This window comes from Mytilus galloprovincialis, chromosome 9 (genome assembly GCF_965363235.1).
Source record: "Mytilus galloprovincialis chromosome 9, xbMytGall1.hap1.1, whole genome shotgun sequence".
In the NCBI taxonomy this organism is placed as follows: domain Eukaryota; kingdom Metazoa; phylum Mollusca; class Bivalvia; order Mytilida; family Mytilidae; genus Mytilus; species Mytilus galloprovincialis.
In genome coordinates, this window is record NC_134846.1 from 68,752,854 (window position 1) to 68,771,691 (window position 18,838).

The 18,838-nt window shown below is 31.8% G+C and overlaps 3 protein-coding genes across 4 annotated transcripts; 2 read left to right on the plus strand and 1 right to left on the minus strand.

The window, feature by feature from the left end:
• The first annotated feature begins 477 nt into the window (after positions 1-477).
• Positions 478-4,405, plus strand: LOC143046826 (carbohydrate sulfotransferase 9-like). Its single transcript, XM_076219887.1, has 2 exons — positions 478-556; positions 3,299-4,405. Exon 2 carries the CDS (start codon positions 3,332-3,334, stop codon positions 4,403-4,405), a length of 1,074 nt encoding a protein of 357 aa, XP_076076002.1. The 5' UTR covers positions 478-556; positions 3,299-3,331.
• A 3,119-nt stretch (positions 4,406-7,524) lies between these two features.
• On the plus strand, positions 7,525-17,549 carry LOC143045764 (protein Wnt-8a-like). Of its 2 annotated transcripts, none has more exons than XM_076218489.1 (6): positions 7,525-7,661; positions 11,941-12,031; positions 12,979-13,105; positions 15,454-15,579; positions 16,287-16,429; positions 16,868-17,549. In XM_076218489.1, exons 1-6 carry the CDS (start codon positions 7,540-7,542, stop codon positions 17,363-17,365), a joined length of 1,107 nt encoding a protein of 368 aa, XP_076074604.1. In that variant the 5' UTR covers positions 7,525-7,539; the 3' UTR covers positions 17,366-17,549. The 2 variants fall into 2 exon arrangements, with proteins under 2 accessions (XP_076074604.1, XP_076074606.1); XM_076218491.1 differs by lacking the exon at positions 7,525-7,661 and adding an exon at positions 7,785-8,108 and having other exon boundaries at positions 16,868-17,548.
• LOC143045765 (uncharacterized) lies at positions 11,567-15,137 on the minus strand. The gene is made up of 3 exons (XM_076218492.1): positions 14,904-15,137; positions 14,388-14,786; positions 11,567-13,882 (listed from the first exon to the last, which is right to left on the minus strand). Exons 1-3 carry the CDS (start codon positions 15,055-15,057, stop codon positions 13,692-13,694), a joined length of 744 nt encoding a protein of 247 aa, XP_076074607.1. The 5' UTR covers positions 15,058-15,137; the 3' UTR covers positions 11,567-13,691.
• Positions 17,550-18,838: the final 1,289 nt, after the last annotated feature.

The window sequence follows — 18,838 nt, forward strand, 5'->3', positions numbered from 1 at the left end:
AGCTGCTTATCATTCTTTTAAAGTCGAAAATCCTCGAATCGGGGATGAAAATTTACCAGCATCTGTAATTACAGTCTTCGGGAGGAACAATCGCATTATCTTCAATGGAAAGAAAATTTAACATATCAACATAGAAATGAGAAAAGAAGACGACAAGAAATACATACATAATTACAAACTATTATAAACATCCTTTGGAAGGTGATGATTACTCTGTAGGTGCACCTGGTTTTTCTCCGTGCAAAGTTCATTCCTCATCTAGTTTTATGTTATATTTGTACTTGACTTTCAAAATTGTATTCATATTTTATAAATATTGACTGGCTCTAGACCGTTATTATCTTTGTTACCACTATTCAGAATCAAAAGGAAACTTTTCTGTCGTATATTATAAATGTGTGCAACTATTTTGTCTTTTGTCTCAATCTGATCAAAAGTCATCTATTTAATTTTAATGTTTATGATAATTTTAGTGAAAGAGATACAGGATATATACAATCTACGCAGCTGTGTTTATGGGAACAGAAATAACAACTCCAGAGTACAGTCAGAAAATGTAATTAATTAGTAGAACATCAAGAAATTGCAATTACGTTAGGTCTCGGTTTGTACACTAGACACGCGATTCTGTCTACATAAGACTCATCAGTGTCGCTCGAAGAAAAACAGTTAAATGCCTTACAAGAAAGAAATAGCTGGTTAAACATGATGTTATGGCTAGCTATACCTTCAACTTGCATGAGAAGTGTTTTAGTTCCGTTATACATTGACAAAATTGGTTGTTCAACAAAACAGACAAGTAAGGTTAATGGTTCATATAACATTTATCAAGACTGTGTCAACATACATCACAGACATAAAATACAACTGAACAAAGATACAAAAATCAAAATCAAAACAAGGCGCTAACAAAAAAGCTATTTGTGGTTGATAGAAACTCTGACAAAAACATTTTTAAAAAAATGTGTACATACAGAATATACTATACATTTTCACGATAAAGTAATAATTAAGTATTGATAAAGCTTATTCGTAAACAAAATGAAAACAACACTGTAAAACATCTGAGTCACACATCTTGACCCCCCTGCAGGATCGGCCAAAACAAAATCCCAATGGCTGGATGTATACAAACTGGAGTGTCACGGTGAGCGTCATAAGACCAACAGAAAAATAATTGCACAACGACAAATAAAGAAAAAAAATGTAAGGTAAATAAAAAAAAAATACAGCACCTAGAATCTATAACTCATGACCATGTTGTATTATTTGTGAAGTAGAAATTTATCTACTAGGTCATGGTACTTTCCTATTAACCTTTTGAGAAAAAATGAAAAAATGACGAAACGTTCTTTGACAAAACCTTGGCTCCTTAATTTTTATTGAGACACTGATGACGTTTCACAAAGTCTCAGTAGCAGCTGCTACCTCTTGAAATGAATATCGTTGAGCATTTTATTTAATTTTAGAGAAAAACATATATTTAAATTGCTTTTGAGTTCTCAAAAATCATTACGGCAATAACAGAGAAACATTTGATTTTGAAAGTTCCCGAAATAACAAATGGGAAACAATTCAAGCGACAAAACTAACGGTCTAATCTATTTACAAAATAATGAACGAAAACCAAACATTTTGAACAACAATCGACAACCTCTGAATTATAGGCTCCTGACTTGGGACAGGCACATACATAATGTGGTTGGGTTACACTTGTCTGTTGACGTCAGCTATCCCCCTAACCTATGACATTGCTGCACAGCACTACACAAAAACAAACTTTACAAAACAATAAACGAAAAAAAAATGAAACCAAATAGCAATAATTTCAGTAACTGCGAGTACTCTCAGATCTGGACTTAGTGTCTTTTCTTGTTGGGATGTACAAGTACCCGTCCACGTCCACTTGTATTTGTAGTATTTGTATTAGGTATTATTGTATCCCAGGTTAGGGAGAGGGTTGGGATCCCAGAAATATTGCCTTTCAGCATGTCAAATGAGTTGTTCCTCGGGCCGGGTTCTTTGGTTTATTTATTCCGCACAGCAGAAAGAACACTTCACTTTAGCAAGGTTTTACTGCTTGATGAAGGAGGGGTAAATGAATCACTATGACTATTCCCACGAGTCAATCCTTTGAGTTTTTGGGTATGGATATCAAACGTGACAACCTTGGTTATTTCTATAATATGAATTTCAAAGGCCTAAGGAAATAGTTTTGTTAGAGTGGGTGGCCAATATTCGCCATACACACATGTTTGCCGTTTTCCTATTATTTTGAAAAGCGTATGTGCCTTTACCCAGTACTTACCTAAATAGATGATAAAGGCTGTTTGTAATGTTCGAAACGGTTGACATTTCTCTTTATCCCACTTCCAAAGTTATTCGCACATATAAAGAAGTATGCAGGTGTTTTCAAACAATTTTGGCTAATATGAAATATTTATATGACAATCATGTGCAGTCTTAAGGTAAATATTTGTGAGAAAAATCGTAAAGGAGTGATCTCTCAAGCATATTCATGTAATAACAAACATTGCGGCGAAAATGTGTACCCCATGGTTCTACAACAACTTGATTTCCTCTTCAGTTTGCGTCGATGTTTAGAACAATTAATCAATTAATTTCAAACATTTTTTTCATTTAGTAAAATTTCTGAAACCTACATAAAAAGTTCCAAATATTCGAATGTAGGTCAGATGTAAGTGGAAAAGACGAATTATGCGGCGAATATGGGTCATTCACTCTATATCTGAGAGAGTTGCATCTTGTGAATACCTGATGTATGCCATTTGATGCCACTGCTGGTGGAGATTTATTTCCCCGAGGGTATCACCAGCCCAGTAGTCAGCACTTCTGTGTTGACTTGAGTTATCATTGATATGTTCATAATTATAAATTAACTGTTAACAAAAATTTGCATTTTTGAAATACTAAGGCTACCTCGGGAAGATTACCTTAGCTTTATTTGGCAAAACTTTTAGGAAATTTCGGTCTTTAATGCTCTTCAACTTCGTACTTTATTTGGCCTTTTTAACATTTTTTTATTCGAGCGTCACTGATGATTCTTTTGTAGACGAAACACGCGTCTGGCGTATATAAAATTTTAATCCTGGTATCTATGATGAGTTTATTTGATAGATGGATTTTAGAATTCTCGAGGCAAAATGCTGGCCTCAAGTTACTTTTACTCTCCAACTCTCTTTTAATTCATAACAATTTATATTTTAAGACAGTTTGAATTGTGTATTGTAGTGATATTGTCAATCTTTTATTAAAAATCTTACTATGCTTTAAACAGACTAAAATCTTTGACTACTCTACCAGTAAAGTTATGACGAATAGATATCTGCACCAGCTTTCACAGTGTAAACGATTGAGAGATATGGAAATTAAAACATCAGAGAGAATGTTTCGTCGCCAACTACAACCAAACAAAGCTCATAAGTTCATTTACTGTGGGATAGAAAAGGCTGGATCAACATTTTGGAGACGTTTACTTCAACATGTACAGCTAGGCACAGTGCAAACACCTTATCGAATAAGACCAGAACTAGTGAATTCTTACTATGTGGATTTATCTAAATCGACGTTATTGGAAGTGCTGGGATTACTGAAGTCATTTACAAAATTTATATTTGTGAGAAATCCCTACACAAGATTGCTATCTGGTTTTATTGACAAATTATACTCTCCTAATCCGTATTACTGGAACAAGATAGGTATTCCTGCTACCAGGTTAGCAAGGGAGACAACACATACATGTGGACATGGTGTATCTTTTAAAGAGTTTGTAGAGTACATTATTCATTCTAATAATAATCCGCAGAGCAAACGTGACGTTCATTTTATTCCAGCTCATCAATTATGTCTTCCTTGTTACATACAATATGATTTCATTGGTAAAATAGAATCATTTGAAAAGGACGCTTGGTTCATACTAGGGAAACTAAATTTAACACAATATATACCAGTTTTACAGAATTTTAAAAACCAAGCAGTCTTTGATGCTTTGTATGATGTAAGTCACACTTTTATAGAATTCAGAAAAGAAGCTTCAAAATGTTTAAGCTTTGAGGAGAGTCTCAAAAGGACGTGGCGGAAGCTTCAGTTTAGAGGAATAATAGCGGATGAAATTAATTTGCCTTTCTCCTATAAAGAGGCAGAAAATATTACAGAAGAGAAATTATTGTCAACCTTTATCAAAGCAAATAAGCAATCACAAAAATTTGACCTGCGATCACAAAAACAAAAACATCTTATGCATGCTTATAGTACTATTTCTTTACAGACTTTAGAGAAATTAGTAGAGGTCTTTATGATAGATTTTAAAATATTTGATTACAATATATACCCTGCATTTATATTTCAGAACACAAATATTTCGATCAAAACATTGTTAGTTTAGATTAAAAATAAATAACTCCGATACGGAGTTCAGCTTATTGCCTTTAAAATATCTTTATATATATTTGAAAACGGACGATAGAAGATCGCAAACGTATAAACAATACAGAATATATGTAAGGCCAATGAAATTACGTACTCTTGTCTACTTTCAAAATTTAATAATGCATTTAAGATTCATTTTCTTCTTTTTTTATTTCCAGCATTGACGGAAAAAATTTCTTATATATTTTTCAAACTTGTTTTTTACATCTTATGAGAACCCCTTACATTAACAAAACAACCTACGATCAAAACAAATTTAAAGAAAGTTTATTTTTATAAATATTTCTACCAAAAAAAATGTAGATCCTAAACTGGAATTACATTTTGGTGACTGCCATGAAATGTGAACAGTTCTGAAAATTAATTGTATGATAATTTTGTCTTTGGCAATTTAAAACTTACTTAACCAACTCTACCTCAACCTCAAATTAGTTACTTTACGCAGGGACAGAAAGTCCCTGGTTTACCATACCATATGGTTCAGATGAATTGTGTTGCATTTGTCTACTCCGGGATTTTTTTATAGTTTTTTTGCGGTTTCATTTTGCTCGTAGTTAAAGGTTGTAGGGTGACCTTTTATAATAGTTGCTAACTATTTCATTTGGTGTCTGGTGGAAAGTTGGTCCACTGCAAATGATAAAACATTTTATTTTTATATGGAGCACGTGAACTCTAATTGAAAAATACAAAATTTCACTGTAAAGAGTTTTACATAAATAAATGAATATGGAAGAACACCCTCAAGGAAAAAAAAATATAGTCACTAAACATTAAAAAAGGAGAAATTAAGAGGTTGCTGGAGAAAATCTTAATTTTGTGCACAGGGAAGTACACGAGGAATTCAGGCGAGAATTTAGGAATTCTAGAGTTTGGGGGCGTTCCAGTCTAATTTCGTCGATCTTTACGGAGTAAAAGATTTTGGAACAAAAAGTAGTTAAATGCCGATGCCCAATCCCCTTGATCCAACAATGGAGTTACAAAAGAAAGATAAACATCATTTAAAACAGGATTAAACATATTTTCTCCATTGTTCTTAAATTCTCACTGATGCATCTGTTGTGGTTTGAAATAGTTAAGGGTGAATTAAATAGCATTGCTAGAATTTTTGAGCATACCAGTTTCCATTGAGATAGCTACCATGTGCATAGATTATGACTGAAAACAGAGAGATAACCTTTGTGCAAAAGACAATTAGATTCGACAGGATCATGTCTTGCTGGGTGAAATTAACTTTATTATTGGACTGAAACTACAAATTGTACACACTTCACAGATTTTTTTTAATATTGTGAACAATTCTTGTGGCTGGCGCACACCTCAGTTTATCCTAGAGCAATAACTTTGTATTAAAATAACGGACTCGGTGTCGCATAAGTAACGTGTAGCTCTATGACACCCTTTAATAGAAAAAGAAATCATTGTTGTCAAGTTGTTATAATGACACTCAGGAAACATTTCAAATACTATTGAGAGAAATAAACATATTGATGGTAGAAATCGCCCCTGAAAATAAACGTCAATGTCTAAATCATATTTCAAATCGGATTTCTTTTTCTACAATTCAATATTTTGATGAAATCAGAATCCTTTGAAACGTTTATGACAAACTTGATGCAGTACAATTTAAAGCATGCAGATATATACCACAATTGTTCTAAATTCAAATGTAGAGTATATATAGATATAAGAATATGTGCTATGAGTGCCAATGATACAACTTTCCATCCAAGTCACAATTTCTAAAAGCCGTAAACCAGTATAGGTCAAAGTACGGTCTTCAACACGGAACATTGGCTCACACCGGACAGCAAGCTTTAAAGGGTCCCAAAAATGACAAGTGTAAAATATTCTAGTCTAAATATTTTATTTGAATGAGTCATAATTCTTCAGAAAAAAAGTTTTAGAGATGGCCAGTGAGAAAAGGATGCCGATGACGTGCAATACCTGTGTGACAACCCTACATATATGACCGCAAATAATAAACTCAAAACGTTAAAAAAAAAACAGGTTTGTCTCTTTGATGTGTTTTTGTACAAAATATGCTCATGTGATATTACATCAGATTTAGTTATGAAAAATTAATAATACATGGAATAACTAATTAATTTTTATGTTTATTGGACATTTTGCCCTTTTCATGTCATTCATATCTATAATCACAATTTCGGTTTAAATTCACACTTTTGGTGATAGACCGATACGTAACTTCAAAAGAATTATTGTAAATATTTGTAAATTTTTTTGTTATCTAATATAATATAGATTTTTATCATTACCTGAAGGAGTTATAAATTTTAAACCTCCCCCAGGTAAGTGACGTTCTTATCTCATCAAAACTATCTGTTGACTATTCTTCTGCTAAATTGGACCAATATAAAAAATAATTAGTCAATTACTATTTTTAAAAGTGCATAATATTTTAAAATACCGTTTTCATTCATATATTCTCAATAGAATTGACTTAATACCCTGTTTTTCACTGACACGTTGATATCATAATTGTTGATATATTTATTACTTTAAAATATTAAATTATTGTAAGATTCACATTAAAAAAATTATTTTGGAAATATTAAAATAGCACCTGCATTGACAATTATTGCAATACATGTCAGTCAGTGCTTCGGTATAAACGTTTTATGAAATGTTTACGTCATAACATCGGAAATTACCACTGTGTTCTAAAGTTCCTATAGTCGGTATTCAAGAAAGATCAGTGAAAGTTGAGTTTACTTGTGCGTACGCAAGACAATGCTGTAATCGATGACTAAAACTCTTCTTTTTTATTTAAGTACGAAAAGCAAACAAAATTAGACAAAACAAAACAAACAACATGCGTATGATAATAATACATAGTGAATAAGAAAACAAAAATGCTATAAAACAAACAATTACATCACAAACAATTGTTACAATATCGACAACGTGATAATTTAACATTAAAGCTAACAGACAAACTCAAAATTATTGTAAGAGGGAAATAGATAACTTTTTTTCGATTTCATATAACAGGCCATATAATTTTGTATTGCTGACGAAAGTCGTACTTATGATCAATGTATAAGTATATTGTATTATGAAATTCAAATAATGAACCCTGAACTAATTTACACAGTATTAACGGATTGTGTTAACTTTTCTTCTCCGGTCCACTTGTATTGTTTTCTGTACAGAAACCGACACCATTACACCTGCCTTGGGTCAATTATAAGGTATTGTTTTATATGCACATAATTGACATTGAAATTAAAATAAAACTGCCAGTGTTAAATTTGTACATCATTATCAATTAAAGTGACATCAATCGTTACAAGTTCTATACCCCATCGGACAGGATAAATTTCATAGACATTTTAACTGCTCGTTCAAACGACACATTTTATGAATGAGTCGTTATACGATCTGATTTGAATAAAGCAAGGATTTTAAATCTTTAGCTTCTTCGATTGTCACAATTTAACCCTTGTGTTTCCGGAGGGCAAATCTTCATTTGTCCAAATAAAGCGCGATACGGAACTACAACTAATTATTACGGAATTATTTCGCTCAAGATAAAACATCAAATCTGAACTGCTAGTAAAGATGATTCGTTCATATTCATATTCGTGGATATGTTTATTTATTGTGTGCTCTTTTAATATTTATACATCCAAATCATGGTAAGTCAATTTGTTCGATTTTTCATTTTATTAAATTAAATATTTATCACTTGTTATAACCATCCGTGTGATTATATGTTTTAAAGTTTTTCTTTATTATACTATTATTATTGATATATCATTATATTTGATCTTTTATTCTTTATATTTCTTCATTTGAAATAAATCAATGTTATGAAATTTTACTGATATAGATTTGTTCCTGCCTTTAAGCTTTCATGTTTGCTTTTTAATATTTTATTTAAGTTTTGTCCTCTTTTTAATATTTCATTTAAGTTTCATCTTTATCTGGAGTATATCGTAAGAGAGTTTTTTTAGCCTTGTGTTTATATTACAGAGAATTCAATATCTGTAACAGACAAGAGTAGTCGGTCTCGGTTATGGCCCCCCCCCCCCCAAACTAGTCGGTTTTTTTTTCTTTTCTTAAACTAGTCTGTCTCTGTTGCTACTAATTTTTATTTGGCTCTCTTCTTTCCGACATTCATAGTTTTATATCATAAACATTGTGCGCAATTGCAATTGTCAGTAGCATTATGAATCTGTGTTTTAATGTTTAGTTGGCTTTGTGTTAAATCGAGAGCATTTGTTGTATTGAGGATTTCAGCATAATTGTGTAACTTTGTTTAATACTGAGACTGGTTGTTACCTTCTAGAAATGCTGAGGCATGATAGATTCATATTTGATTTTTTTCATGCCAAATAATACACTCTAAGATAAATTTGTCGATAATATACGCAATAGTTTTAAGGTGTTGCTGACGATACCAATAATATACTTTAACATATATATGACAGTTCTTCATGTAAATATTGGATTATAGCTTTTTACATTTTAACAAGAATTTCAGTTTTCGTTGTGCCATCAATGCAGATTTATTGTATGAAACCCGATTTCTAAAATAATATTCTAGAATAACCATCTGTAATGCCTGTTATTAAATAAAAATATTCTAGAATAACCATCTGTAATGCCTGTTATTAAATAAGAATATTCTAGAATAACCATCTGTAATGCCTGTTATTAAATAAGAATATTCTAGAATAACCATCTGTAATGCCTGTTATTAAATAAGAATATACTAGAATAACCATCTGTAATGCCTGTTATTAAATAAGAATATTTTAGTATAACCATCTGTAATGCCTGTTATTAAATAATTTTATAATTTTGGTATATTCCTTTTATTTTAGATAAAAAATATCTAAAATATTCTGTTTTTCTTTTACCATAGAAATGAAAAGCTGTGGTGAGTGCCAATGAGACAATTCTCCATCTAAGTCACTATTTTTAAAAGAAAACCCATTATAGGTCAAAGAATGGTCTTCAACATGGAGCTTTGGCTCACACCAAACAGCAAACAATAAAGGGCCATAAAAATGACAAGTGTAAAACCATTCCAACGGGAAAATGTGAACTCTTTAAAAAAAAAAAACTTTATAATTTCTTACAACTTGTTAAAAACATATAATGGTGCTGTTATGTTCAATATAAATATATCAAGACATGCCTTAAAATATTTATGTACAGTTGAATTAGAGCGGATTTTTTATTCAACCTTAAATTTTTTATAAAGTCAGCTAAAATGTATTTTAACAATAATCAGATAAATCATGGTAAGATAAAAATTCATAGGAAAAACTTGTGGCTAAAATGAAATTTAAAACGACACACTATTAAACATAATTTAATTCGATGATGGAAAAGGGGGTATCAGGCCACGATATGTATGTCAGCTGTTGTGAAGAGATGTTCATTTTACGATATTGTCGGACGGATAGCGCATTATATATATAATATTTTAAGGGCCAGGATATTTATTTTGAACCAATTCAGGTTATCGCTTTAACCAATTCAGGTAATTGATGTTTTTTTTTCAGAATTCTTTTCTTCTTCACCGAGCTGAGCTCTGCTTAACCAGATTGCAAAAGGGCCCTCGTCAGTATTTATTTTTTCCCGAACAAATTGTTTTTAAGTCGCATTTAATTTATTTAATTTTGATATTATTATTACTTACTTGCCATATCCAATAATATGTAATTGTCATCGCTTATGGTTTTCCATTTTGAGAGGAAATTGCAGGGCAAAACTTTTAACAAACAAAGCATGTACATTTTTAAGGTTGCACTTTATTTTGGTCTATACGTGTTAACTTGTGACTTGGAAGGAGAGTTGTCTCATTAGCACTAATTCACCATCTTTTCATTTATGTTTATCATTCATAAGCTCAGTTCACGATTGCTCATATCTTTTGAGTTTAAAATAATTTTTATTTTTTGTCACATTGTATTATTTTGTCATTGTTCATAGAAAGGCAATTCAATTTTTTTTATTGTTTATTAATGTTGATGTCAAAAATAAATGTTGTTGTGTTAAGTATGTCTTCATGGCTGATATCCAGACAGTTTTCATTGTCTGCACTTGTTTTGTCATAAAGCCAAATAACAGGTTGTCAGTATAAAACTAATTTAGGCTGAATAGAGATACACGATAACAAAAGAGTAACAAAATCCATAGGTCGAAGAAAAGCAGACAACACCGTGACAAATTTTCACAAAAGCTCAACACATGCATTTAATTTTGGACAAAACGAACCTCACGAAAACCTGAGGTACACTCATGTGCTCTTGAAGGGAAAATAGTTCCTGCTTCCCTTGTTGTATTTATAATTTTCAATTGTTTGCAATGTTCATGACTTTGTCATTAACAATAATAGCTTTTGGTTTGGATATCTTGGTTTTTTTCCTATGTATTTTTTTAGTTGCCGTTGTCCGATACATGTTTGAGTTGGTAATTCATTGGCCTATTTTTTCGTTGCATAATTAACCATGTATTGTTCTGTGTATTTTTTAATTGCCTAAGTCATGATTGTTCTATGCATTTTGAGTTGGCTTTGTCGTGTATTGTCTTTTAAATTTTTGAGATGCCATACTCTTGTATTGTTCTATGGATTTTTAAGTTGCATTAGTCTTGTGATGTACTGTTCACTGTCTGAGGAATTATCTTATTCTTATCCATTGTACGTCTTATGAAATTTTACTGAATTACAATGGATAAAACAAGATAAAAAAAAGTTCAGCATTACATTTATTTCATATGAGAACTAATCTGCTGTAGTTTATTGATGTTTTGTCTGATATGAATTACAATATGAGCAATCTATTATGTAAAGTTGATATGAACATAGTAACATAATGCCAAACTTTAAATAATAGGAAGCTTCGCGTGCCTAAAACATTTTAATTATTTAGAGAATTTGTTAGTAACACCAATCTTAGATTTTATCGCGACAAACTTGCAACATTTTTTTTTCTAGCTTTATTTGTTACAACTGCTGCATTTTTGTGGATTGTAAATCATTAATAGTAATATTCACGCAAATGGGTCTATGGAATGAGAGAATGACATGACTTTACAAGCAAGGGCCATCTATCTGATCTAAATACAGTTACATGACACGTTTGTTAAATAACTTTTATGTTAAACGAAGACAATAACAAACAGATAACATCACATACATGCGTGCCAACAAATCTACATATTGAATAAAATATAATAACCTATTTCAAATGTGCACGATATTACATCGTCCATTTTGTCACATTGTTGCCCTTGAATAAGATAACATTTCATCCCTGATCAAATATTTTGGTTTGTGAACAATCGGACTTGTCTTGATAACAATATGCATATAACATCGTATAACGTACCAGGTTGAACTAAAATTTATCAACAATGGTGACAATAGAATTAAAACGTCTTTATTTAATCCTGAAGTTAAGAGATATATACTTCCTATATCCCATTGATCTTTGTCATGTTATTTCGCTGCAGGTCATTAAATGAGATTCTAATAGCAGGTCCAAAGGTCGGACTAACACCAACCAACTATACCAGGAATCCTGACTTGTTCACCCGTCACCCGGTAAGAATTGTTCTCCGTAAACTCTTAATCTGCTTTTTCTTTATAAATCTCGTAAAATCCATTGTGACTATTTATATTAGGACAAATAGAACTATTAGGGATTGGGACTGTGTTTAAGAAAATTGACATTGGGAAAACACACACTTGTATTCTTTAAACTGTTTTCTATCGTATTTAATACTTAATAATGTATAAAAAAAAAAAAAAAAAGAAGATGTGGTATGATTGCCAATGAGACAACTCTCCACAAATGAGATCAAATGATACAAACATTAAAAACTGTAGGTCATCGTATGACCTTCAACAATGAGCAAAACTCATATCGCATAGTCTAACAGGAGACTGATACTACTTTTACCAGATTCCGATTGTCTGGGTGTACATAGTGTCAAGAAGCCACTGCTTTGGTACCGACTTGTTTTGAAAAAATGCAATTTTTTCTGTTAATTTATTAAAAAAAAAAGAATTAAGGTGTCGCCAATTTTTCAAAATTATGAAAATATCTTAATTTGAAAAATATTTACTCCATTGAAAGTTTAAACTTGCTGATAATAATAATACAATATAATCATGCACATTGACCGAGAAAAGAATGACAGCAGTAGTTTTGGTTAACCTTTCCCCTAGTTATTTTTTTATCTCTCATATGTTTGTAAAATATTACCAACTAAATATGTTTTACAATTTCTGTACTCTGAATGACCTAGCTGCAAGTCAAATAGGAAAAAGTGTGTATGATATATAAGACCAGAGTCCAAATGGAAACTTAAAGGAGGTTAATTAAAAACACTAATATACCAAATTTGTTTATCAATTTTTATTAAAATTTTTCCCCTTTGTAAGTAAATCCGTCTTGTGCTGTGAAATTTATCTGTTTTCTTTTCTTACCTGAATGAAGAAATTGAACCAAACATGTGTCAATATAGTAAGACTTTGTAACTTTGTAGGTTGAGGCTAAAATTTTGGACAGTGTCAGAAAAGGAACATTAAAAGCACAAGAAGAATGTCAACATCAGTTTAAATGGGAAAGATGGAATTGCCCTGCAGATACAGCACCCTTTGATCAAGATTTTGGTGAGTTTTGTAATTACACTGTAGATTAGCGTATTGAGTAAACGAGGTAACAACAGTATTATATACTAGAAAATGATATACATGTTTGTCCAAACAATGAGTATATGTAGAGAAAGGTAATACCAACAGTATTTTATGCTAGACTGAAATGAAACACATGTTTGCTTGTTTTCTATTTTGAATTCTCTTGTATGTCTTCAACAATAATCTTCGATATTTGCACCTTACAACAAATTTAAGGTTCTTATCGTCAACTTAAACATAGATATATGCCGATAACTGCTATAATTTGTTTATGAAGACTCAACTTAAGCGAAATGTTATAATGATTTATACAAAATGCCCAAACAAAAATAAGCAGAATGTAATAATTATAATTTACAAACAATATTGATGAAATAGTCCTACAAATACCAATATTCATTCTTGTCCATAAACTTGTGAAAATTAGTTGAATAGCTGAGTAAATATTCACATGTAAAAGAGAAGTGGTACTTCCATTTGAATCACAAGTTATCCAGAGATATCGATAGTAATGGACTCCTGATAGTGCATATTTCAAAACATGTACCTTTCACTATCGTATTTATCCTTTGTTGTCACTAACTTTTATCTTGTATACCCCATCAGGATGTGAACAAAACTGCCAGATACATCGCAAATTTTTTATATGTTGACAGAACGCGCATAACACATCTGCCATGCCGGAAGTTGTTGTTAATCCAAACTCGGCTTGTTTGTTGCTCTTAGCTTGGCCAGTACACGGGTCTCTTGTTTCTGTAATGAATTAAAAAAAATAGGTTAATAAACTTAAAACAGTTTTATTGTGAAATAAAGGTTTTACTAAATATTATTTCATGCTGACAACATTCTATTTTTGTTAAATGATATAAACAACTGGAAGAATATTTTTCAAAGATTAAGAATGCGCTAGAATGAAATATTAAAACGACTACATCGACTTGTGAAATGAAATTATACCGGTATCCTGAATGAGATATTTTCAATTTCTTTAAACTATAGAGAGTAAACATTTCACAAATAGTATATTGAAAAATAACCTGGACATGTTCTGTATTAGCATAATTTGTAAACAGTTTAAACAGAACGCCTTTAAATCCTAAAAGAAGCACTGAAAAAAATGACTGATTCAAGCAATCACATTTGGTAGTGGATTCTAATGAGTAATTAACGAAGAGGCTCTGTAACTATGGTTAAAATGGTCAAGAATGATATAAGATTAAAAAATAACATAATTAGAACACGCTTGCAATATATTTACCTCCTCCGTCATCAAAGGACAACATAGGGTGAACAGTAGGGTCACATTCCACATTCTGGTGACGATTTCGCCGTAATAGATATCCTTCTTTGGGTACCAGAAATTGTAGTTTTGAGTGAGATTGGCGGCCTCTCAGATATCCAGTAACTCTGTCGTAATACATAATAGGTATAGCTTGTACGTCATGCTTAACATGATTGTTCTGGAAGACTGGTATGGCTCCAGATATAGGATCCCATAAAAACTGGCGTCCATACTGGTCTCTAAATAGGCGTTTTTTGTTTTGTATTTGCTCTCTGCTATCCTCTATACCCTGAATGATTGCTTCCGGATTCTGTTCAAAGGCTTTTGCTAATCCATTCCAATACACATCGTTACTCTTGCTGTTCGTGGTGGCTCCTGTTAAAAAGATACAAAGTTCGATGGTTTATTCAAATTAGAGAGATAATACACGACACTAAAATCATTTCCCTGACATCATTGTGACAAAAAGTTAGAAGAAAAATCAGGACTCACCGCTCGGTACATTTCTGTTATAAATTCCATAAACAGGTAGATCAAAGGTTGGTGCTGTCCATTGTTGTGCGAAAGAAATGGCAACAATATGAGAAAATAATAAGATATAACATAAACATCCAATTTTCAGTCCAAAACACATTTTAAAATCCATTTAATATAAATGTGGTAAATATTGAGGGGATTACCGGGTAGAACATGTCTTCAAAAATGTGTCACACATCGTGTTTACAAGACATAGAATATGACAAATTACTAATTCCTTAGGGGTATTTCAGTCCAATAGTTTATAGTTAGGATGTTACTTGTAATGAAATAATATTAACCCATTTCAATATTCGTACATTTATCTTAAAGTTTGAAACTTACTTTAGTAGTGTACTATTCAGCAAGAAAAAAACTGCGATGTTTTAAACATACATCTGCTAAATTTTCAATGAAATCAGTCGGACATTTAAAGACATAAATTATATCACAAAATTATATGAGAATATTATGTTATTTACATACATCAGTGTTGTTGTAATAAAAAAAATCTTTTCTGTTTCAGCTACCAGAGAAGCTGCTTTTGTCCAATCTATCAACGCAGCTGGAATAATGCACGTGGTTACACAACAGTGTAGCTCTGGACAGGAAACATTTTGCACGTGTGATAATTCCAGAAATGGACAACCTGGTAAGTTCCGGTTACAGTAAAATGTGTGAAATATATTTGTTCATCAGATGATCTGTTCTCTCTGAAAGTTGAAAGAAGTGTACGTCAACCGATGCTATTAGTGTTATGAATAAGGGCCAAGGCAAATTAAATACGATTGGGTTTACACCATAATGTTTAAGAAAATCAGAAGATGTGGTATGGTTGCTACTGATACAAAATCTACAAGAGACCAAACGACATAGATCTCACCGTACGACCTTCAGAAATGAGCAAAACATATACCACATAGCTATGAAAGGCCCAAAATTATCTGTAACAAAAATCTAACGAGAAAATTGACGGCATGTTTTATACTGATATGTGTTGTTTGCCATGTTTATAGCTCGTATATTTTTAAAAATATGCCATGATTTATATAAATTAATTTTTGCGTACAGCAATAGTCTCTTTGTTCTTGCGATTTATAAAAAAATGAACCCAAGTTTTCCATTTGTATTTCACATATTCAACATCTCAAAAAACAATTGAGTGAAACTTTTTAAATTTCATCTATTTATAGTCTCTCTTAATATTTCAGAATGATTTCTGCTGAATTCAACAGCAAAACTATAATATTAGTATTCAGACGAAGGTTTGCATTGCATTCTCCGTCTTAAACTAGAAGGACTTATAAATACCCAATGTGTCTTCAAGTAAATAAACGTAACCATGTTATTTTTTGACAGGCGGCTATAATTGGAAGTGGGGAGGATGTAGTGATAACATCAAGTTTGGAGACGAATTAACATACAAGTTTCTGAAAGGGTTGACCTCTGGAAAGAATGAAAATGCTGCAATGCAGCTACAAAACTATGGTGCAGGACGCCAGGTATGGGTTAATAGTTACTTTATGAAATCCTCGTCATGTATTGTTTTTTTTTTTAGTTGTATTCATCAAATTGTTTGTCAAACCATTGGTTTGAACCCTTTATGCAGTCTTACTTCAAAAATGTATATTTTAGCATCGTTTTCTTTTTCAAGTTTTTTACAAGGTCTTGATATATTTTTTGTTTGTAGATGCTATGAACTAAGCTCTTGTTTGACTATGCATTTTTTTTACTACCGGAGGTTCATAAAATGTCTTTGGATATACATATCTTTCTTTCTAATATTTATAGTAAAGCATATGCATCGTTGCTGCACACGAGATAGTGTCGGGGTTATTCAGTACATATTATTTAGTTTTGCGCGCTTCTAGTATGGCAATTTGGTATAAATTTTTATTTTTGTTTTTGCTTTTTCATAACATTCATTTTATTGTTTGCAGGCTGTTGGAAGGAATACTAAAATGGTGTGTAAATGTCATGGGTTATCTGGAGATTGTTCTATCAGAACATGCTGGCAACAAGTCGCAACCTTCCGTGAAATTGGACAGTTTTTAAAACAACGTTACAAGAAGGCTAAATTTGTCAATTATTATGACGGCCAACTCCGTCAGGGGAATGATGCAAGAACTCGCGAATTGGCAGTATTTTCAAAAAAACAATTAGCATTCTTACAGAAATCTCCAAACTACTGTAAAGAAGACAATGTTATGAACATAAAAGGAACAAAAGGTCGACAGTGTATGCGAAGTAAAAATAAAAATGCGATGACAACTTCAGAACGAAAGAGTTGTCGAACTTTATGTAAATCTTGTGGATATAAAGTGAAGAAAGTGACAGTGGACGTTAGCAACACATGTAACTGTAAATTTCGATGGTGTTGTAAGGTGAAATGTGACAAATGTGTGACAAGGGAAAATAATTATTATTGTGTAAGATAGGACTAATTCTTGACGATTTATCATCTGATCTCATATTCGTTAACTGAGAAATGCTACTCCAGCCAAAACGATAAAATTGTCCGTAATTGATTGTTCTATGACTAATGCCACCTCAAACAGTATGGTATGATGTATAATTTAAAGATTAGGCAAACATGACAATGCTATGGTGGCCGGTTAAGGCCATTTCGCGTTTTCGCGTTTTCGCGTTTTCGCCCATCATATTATATAGGGCGAAAACGCGAAAACGCGAAATCGCGAAGTCGAAAACGCGAAAACGCGAAGTAAAACGCGAAAACGCGAAGTCGAAAACGCGAAAACGCGAAATATTTTTTCTTTCCGATTTCGCGTTTTCGACTTCGCGTTTTCGCGTTTTCGACTTCGCGTTTTCGACTTCGCGATTTCGCGTTTTCGCCTTTTCGCGTTTTCGCCTTTTCGCGTTTTCGCGTTTTCGCGTTTTCGCCTTTTCGCGATTTCGCGATTTCGCCTTTTCGCCTTTTCGCCTTAAATTATAGGTATATTGATCCAATATCCACCCGTTTATAGTATGGATCACATTTCCGACCTTACATTGATTACGTGCTACGTGTACAATGTTTCGAGTTCTTTCGGAATTATATTCCAGGTAACTCTCTTCAGAGGTCGTCCGTTTTATTTTTATTTTATATAGCTATATACCAACATATAAATAAAATTCTAAACATCTTTCCACACAAAAACAAAATATTATTTCATAAACGTATGAAGGATGATGGATATATTTTATTTCAAGGTACTACGGAAGAAGTTAAACTTCTTTTCGAAATAGCAAACACAAACCACAACCTACTGCAATTTACTTATGAAATTGACAGACAAAGTTTGAAATTTCTAGACTTAGAAACGTATAAAGGACAGAGATTTCAAAAAGAAAATATCTTAGATATTAGATGTTTCACAAAACCAACTGAAAAATTCCAATATCTACACCAAAATTCTAACCACGCTAAAAGTTGTTTTAAATCCTTTATTAAAGGTGAAGGAATACGAATTCTTAGAAATACCTCTGATCCTGACAATTTTAATGAAAGAATAAACTTATTTACAGAAAAATTAATACAAAGAGGTTACAAAATCGCTTTTGTAAATAAAATATTAAGAAATATTTCCCATACAGAAAGATTAAACAAATTAACAAACAAAGAAACAAGAATAAACAAAAACACAGATAACTATAATATATCTTTCATAACACAATACCACGCTAATGCGGAAAATTTACAAACCATTATAAGAAAACATTGGCATTTAATTCAAGACAACCCACAGTTCAAAAATCTCTTTGATAAAAAACCCACAATAGCATTCAAAAGAAACAGGAACATTGGGGAAATCGTTAAGAAACACTTGAAATAAATCAATGTCTCCCAATAGAAATTAATTAGACAGTTATACTAAAACCAAAGGAAGGTGCGTTGACAATGAAAAATGCAT

Excerpts from the sequence above, each read along its gene's own strand:
- LOC143046826 (XM_076219887.1), top strand. The coding sequence starts at position 3,332 with ATGACGAATAGATATCTGCACCAGCTTTCACAGTGTAAACGATTGAGA.
- LOC143045765 (XM_076218492.1), bottom strand. The coding sequence starts at position 15,057 with ATGGATTTTAAAATGTGTTTTGGACTGAAAATTGGATGTTTATGTTAT. Across the intron at positions 14,787-14,903 it reads TAACAGAAATGTACCGAGCG|GAGCCACCACGAACAGCAAG; the intron begins GTGAGTCCTGAT and ends TCTTTTTAACAG. Across the intron at positions 13,883-14,387 it reads GTCCTTTGATGACGGAGGAG|AAACAAGAGACCCGTGTACT; the intron begins GTAAATATATTG and ends AATTCATTACAG.
- LOC143045764 (XM_076218489.1), top strand. The coding sequence starts at position 7,540 with ATGAACCCTGAACTAATTTACACAGTATTAACGGATTGTGTTAACTTT. Across the intron at positions 7,662-11,940 it reads TGCCTTGGGTCAATTATAAG|GTCATTAAATGAGATTCTAA; the intron begins GTATTGTTTTAT and ends ATTTCGCTGCAG. Across the intron at positions 13,106-15,453 it reads ACCCTTTGATCAAGATTTTG|CTACCAGAGAAGCTGCTTTT; the intron begins GTGAGTTTTGTA and ends TTTCTGTTTCAG.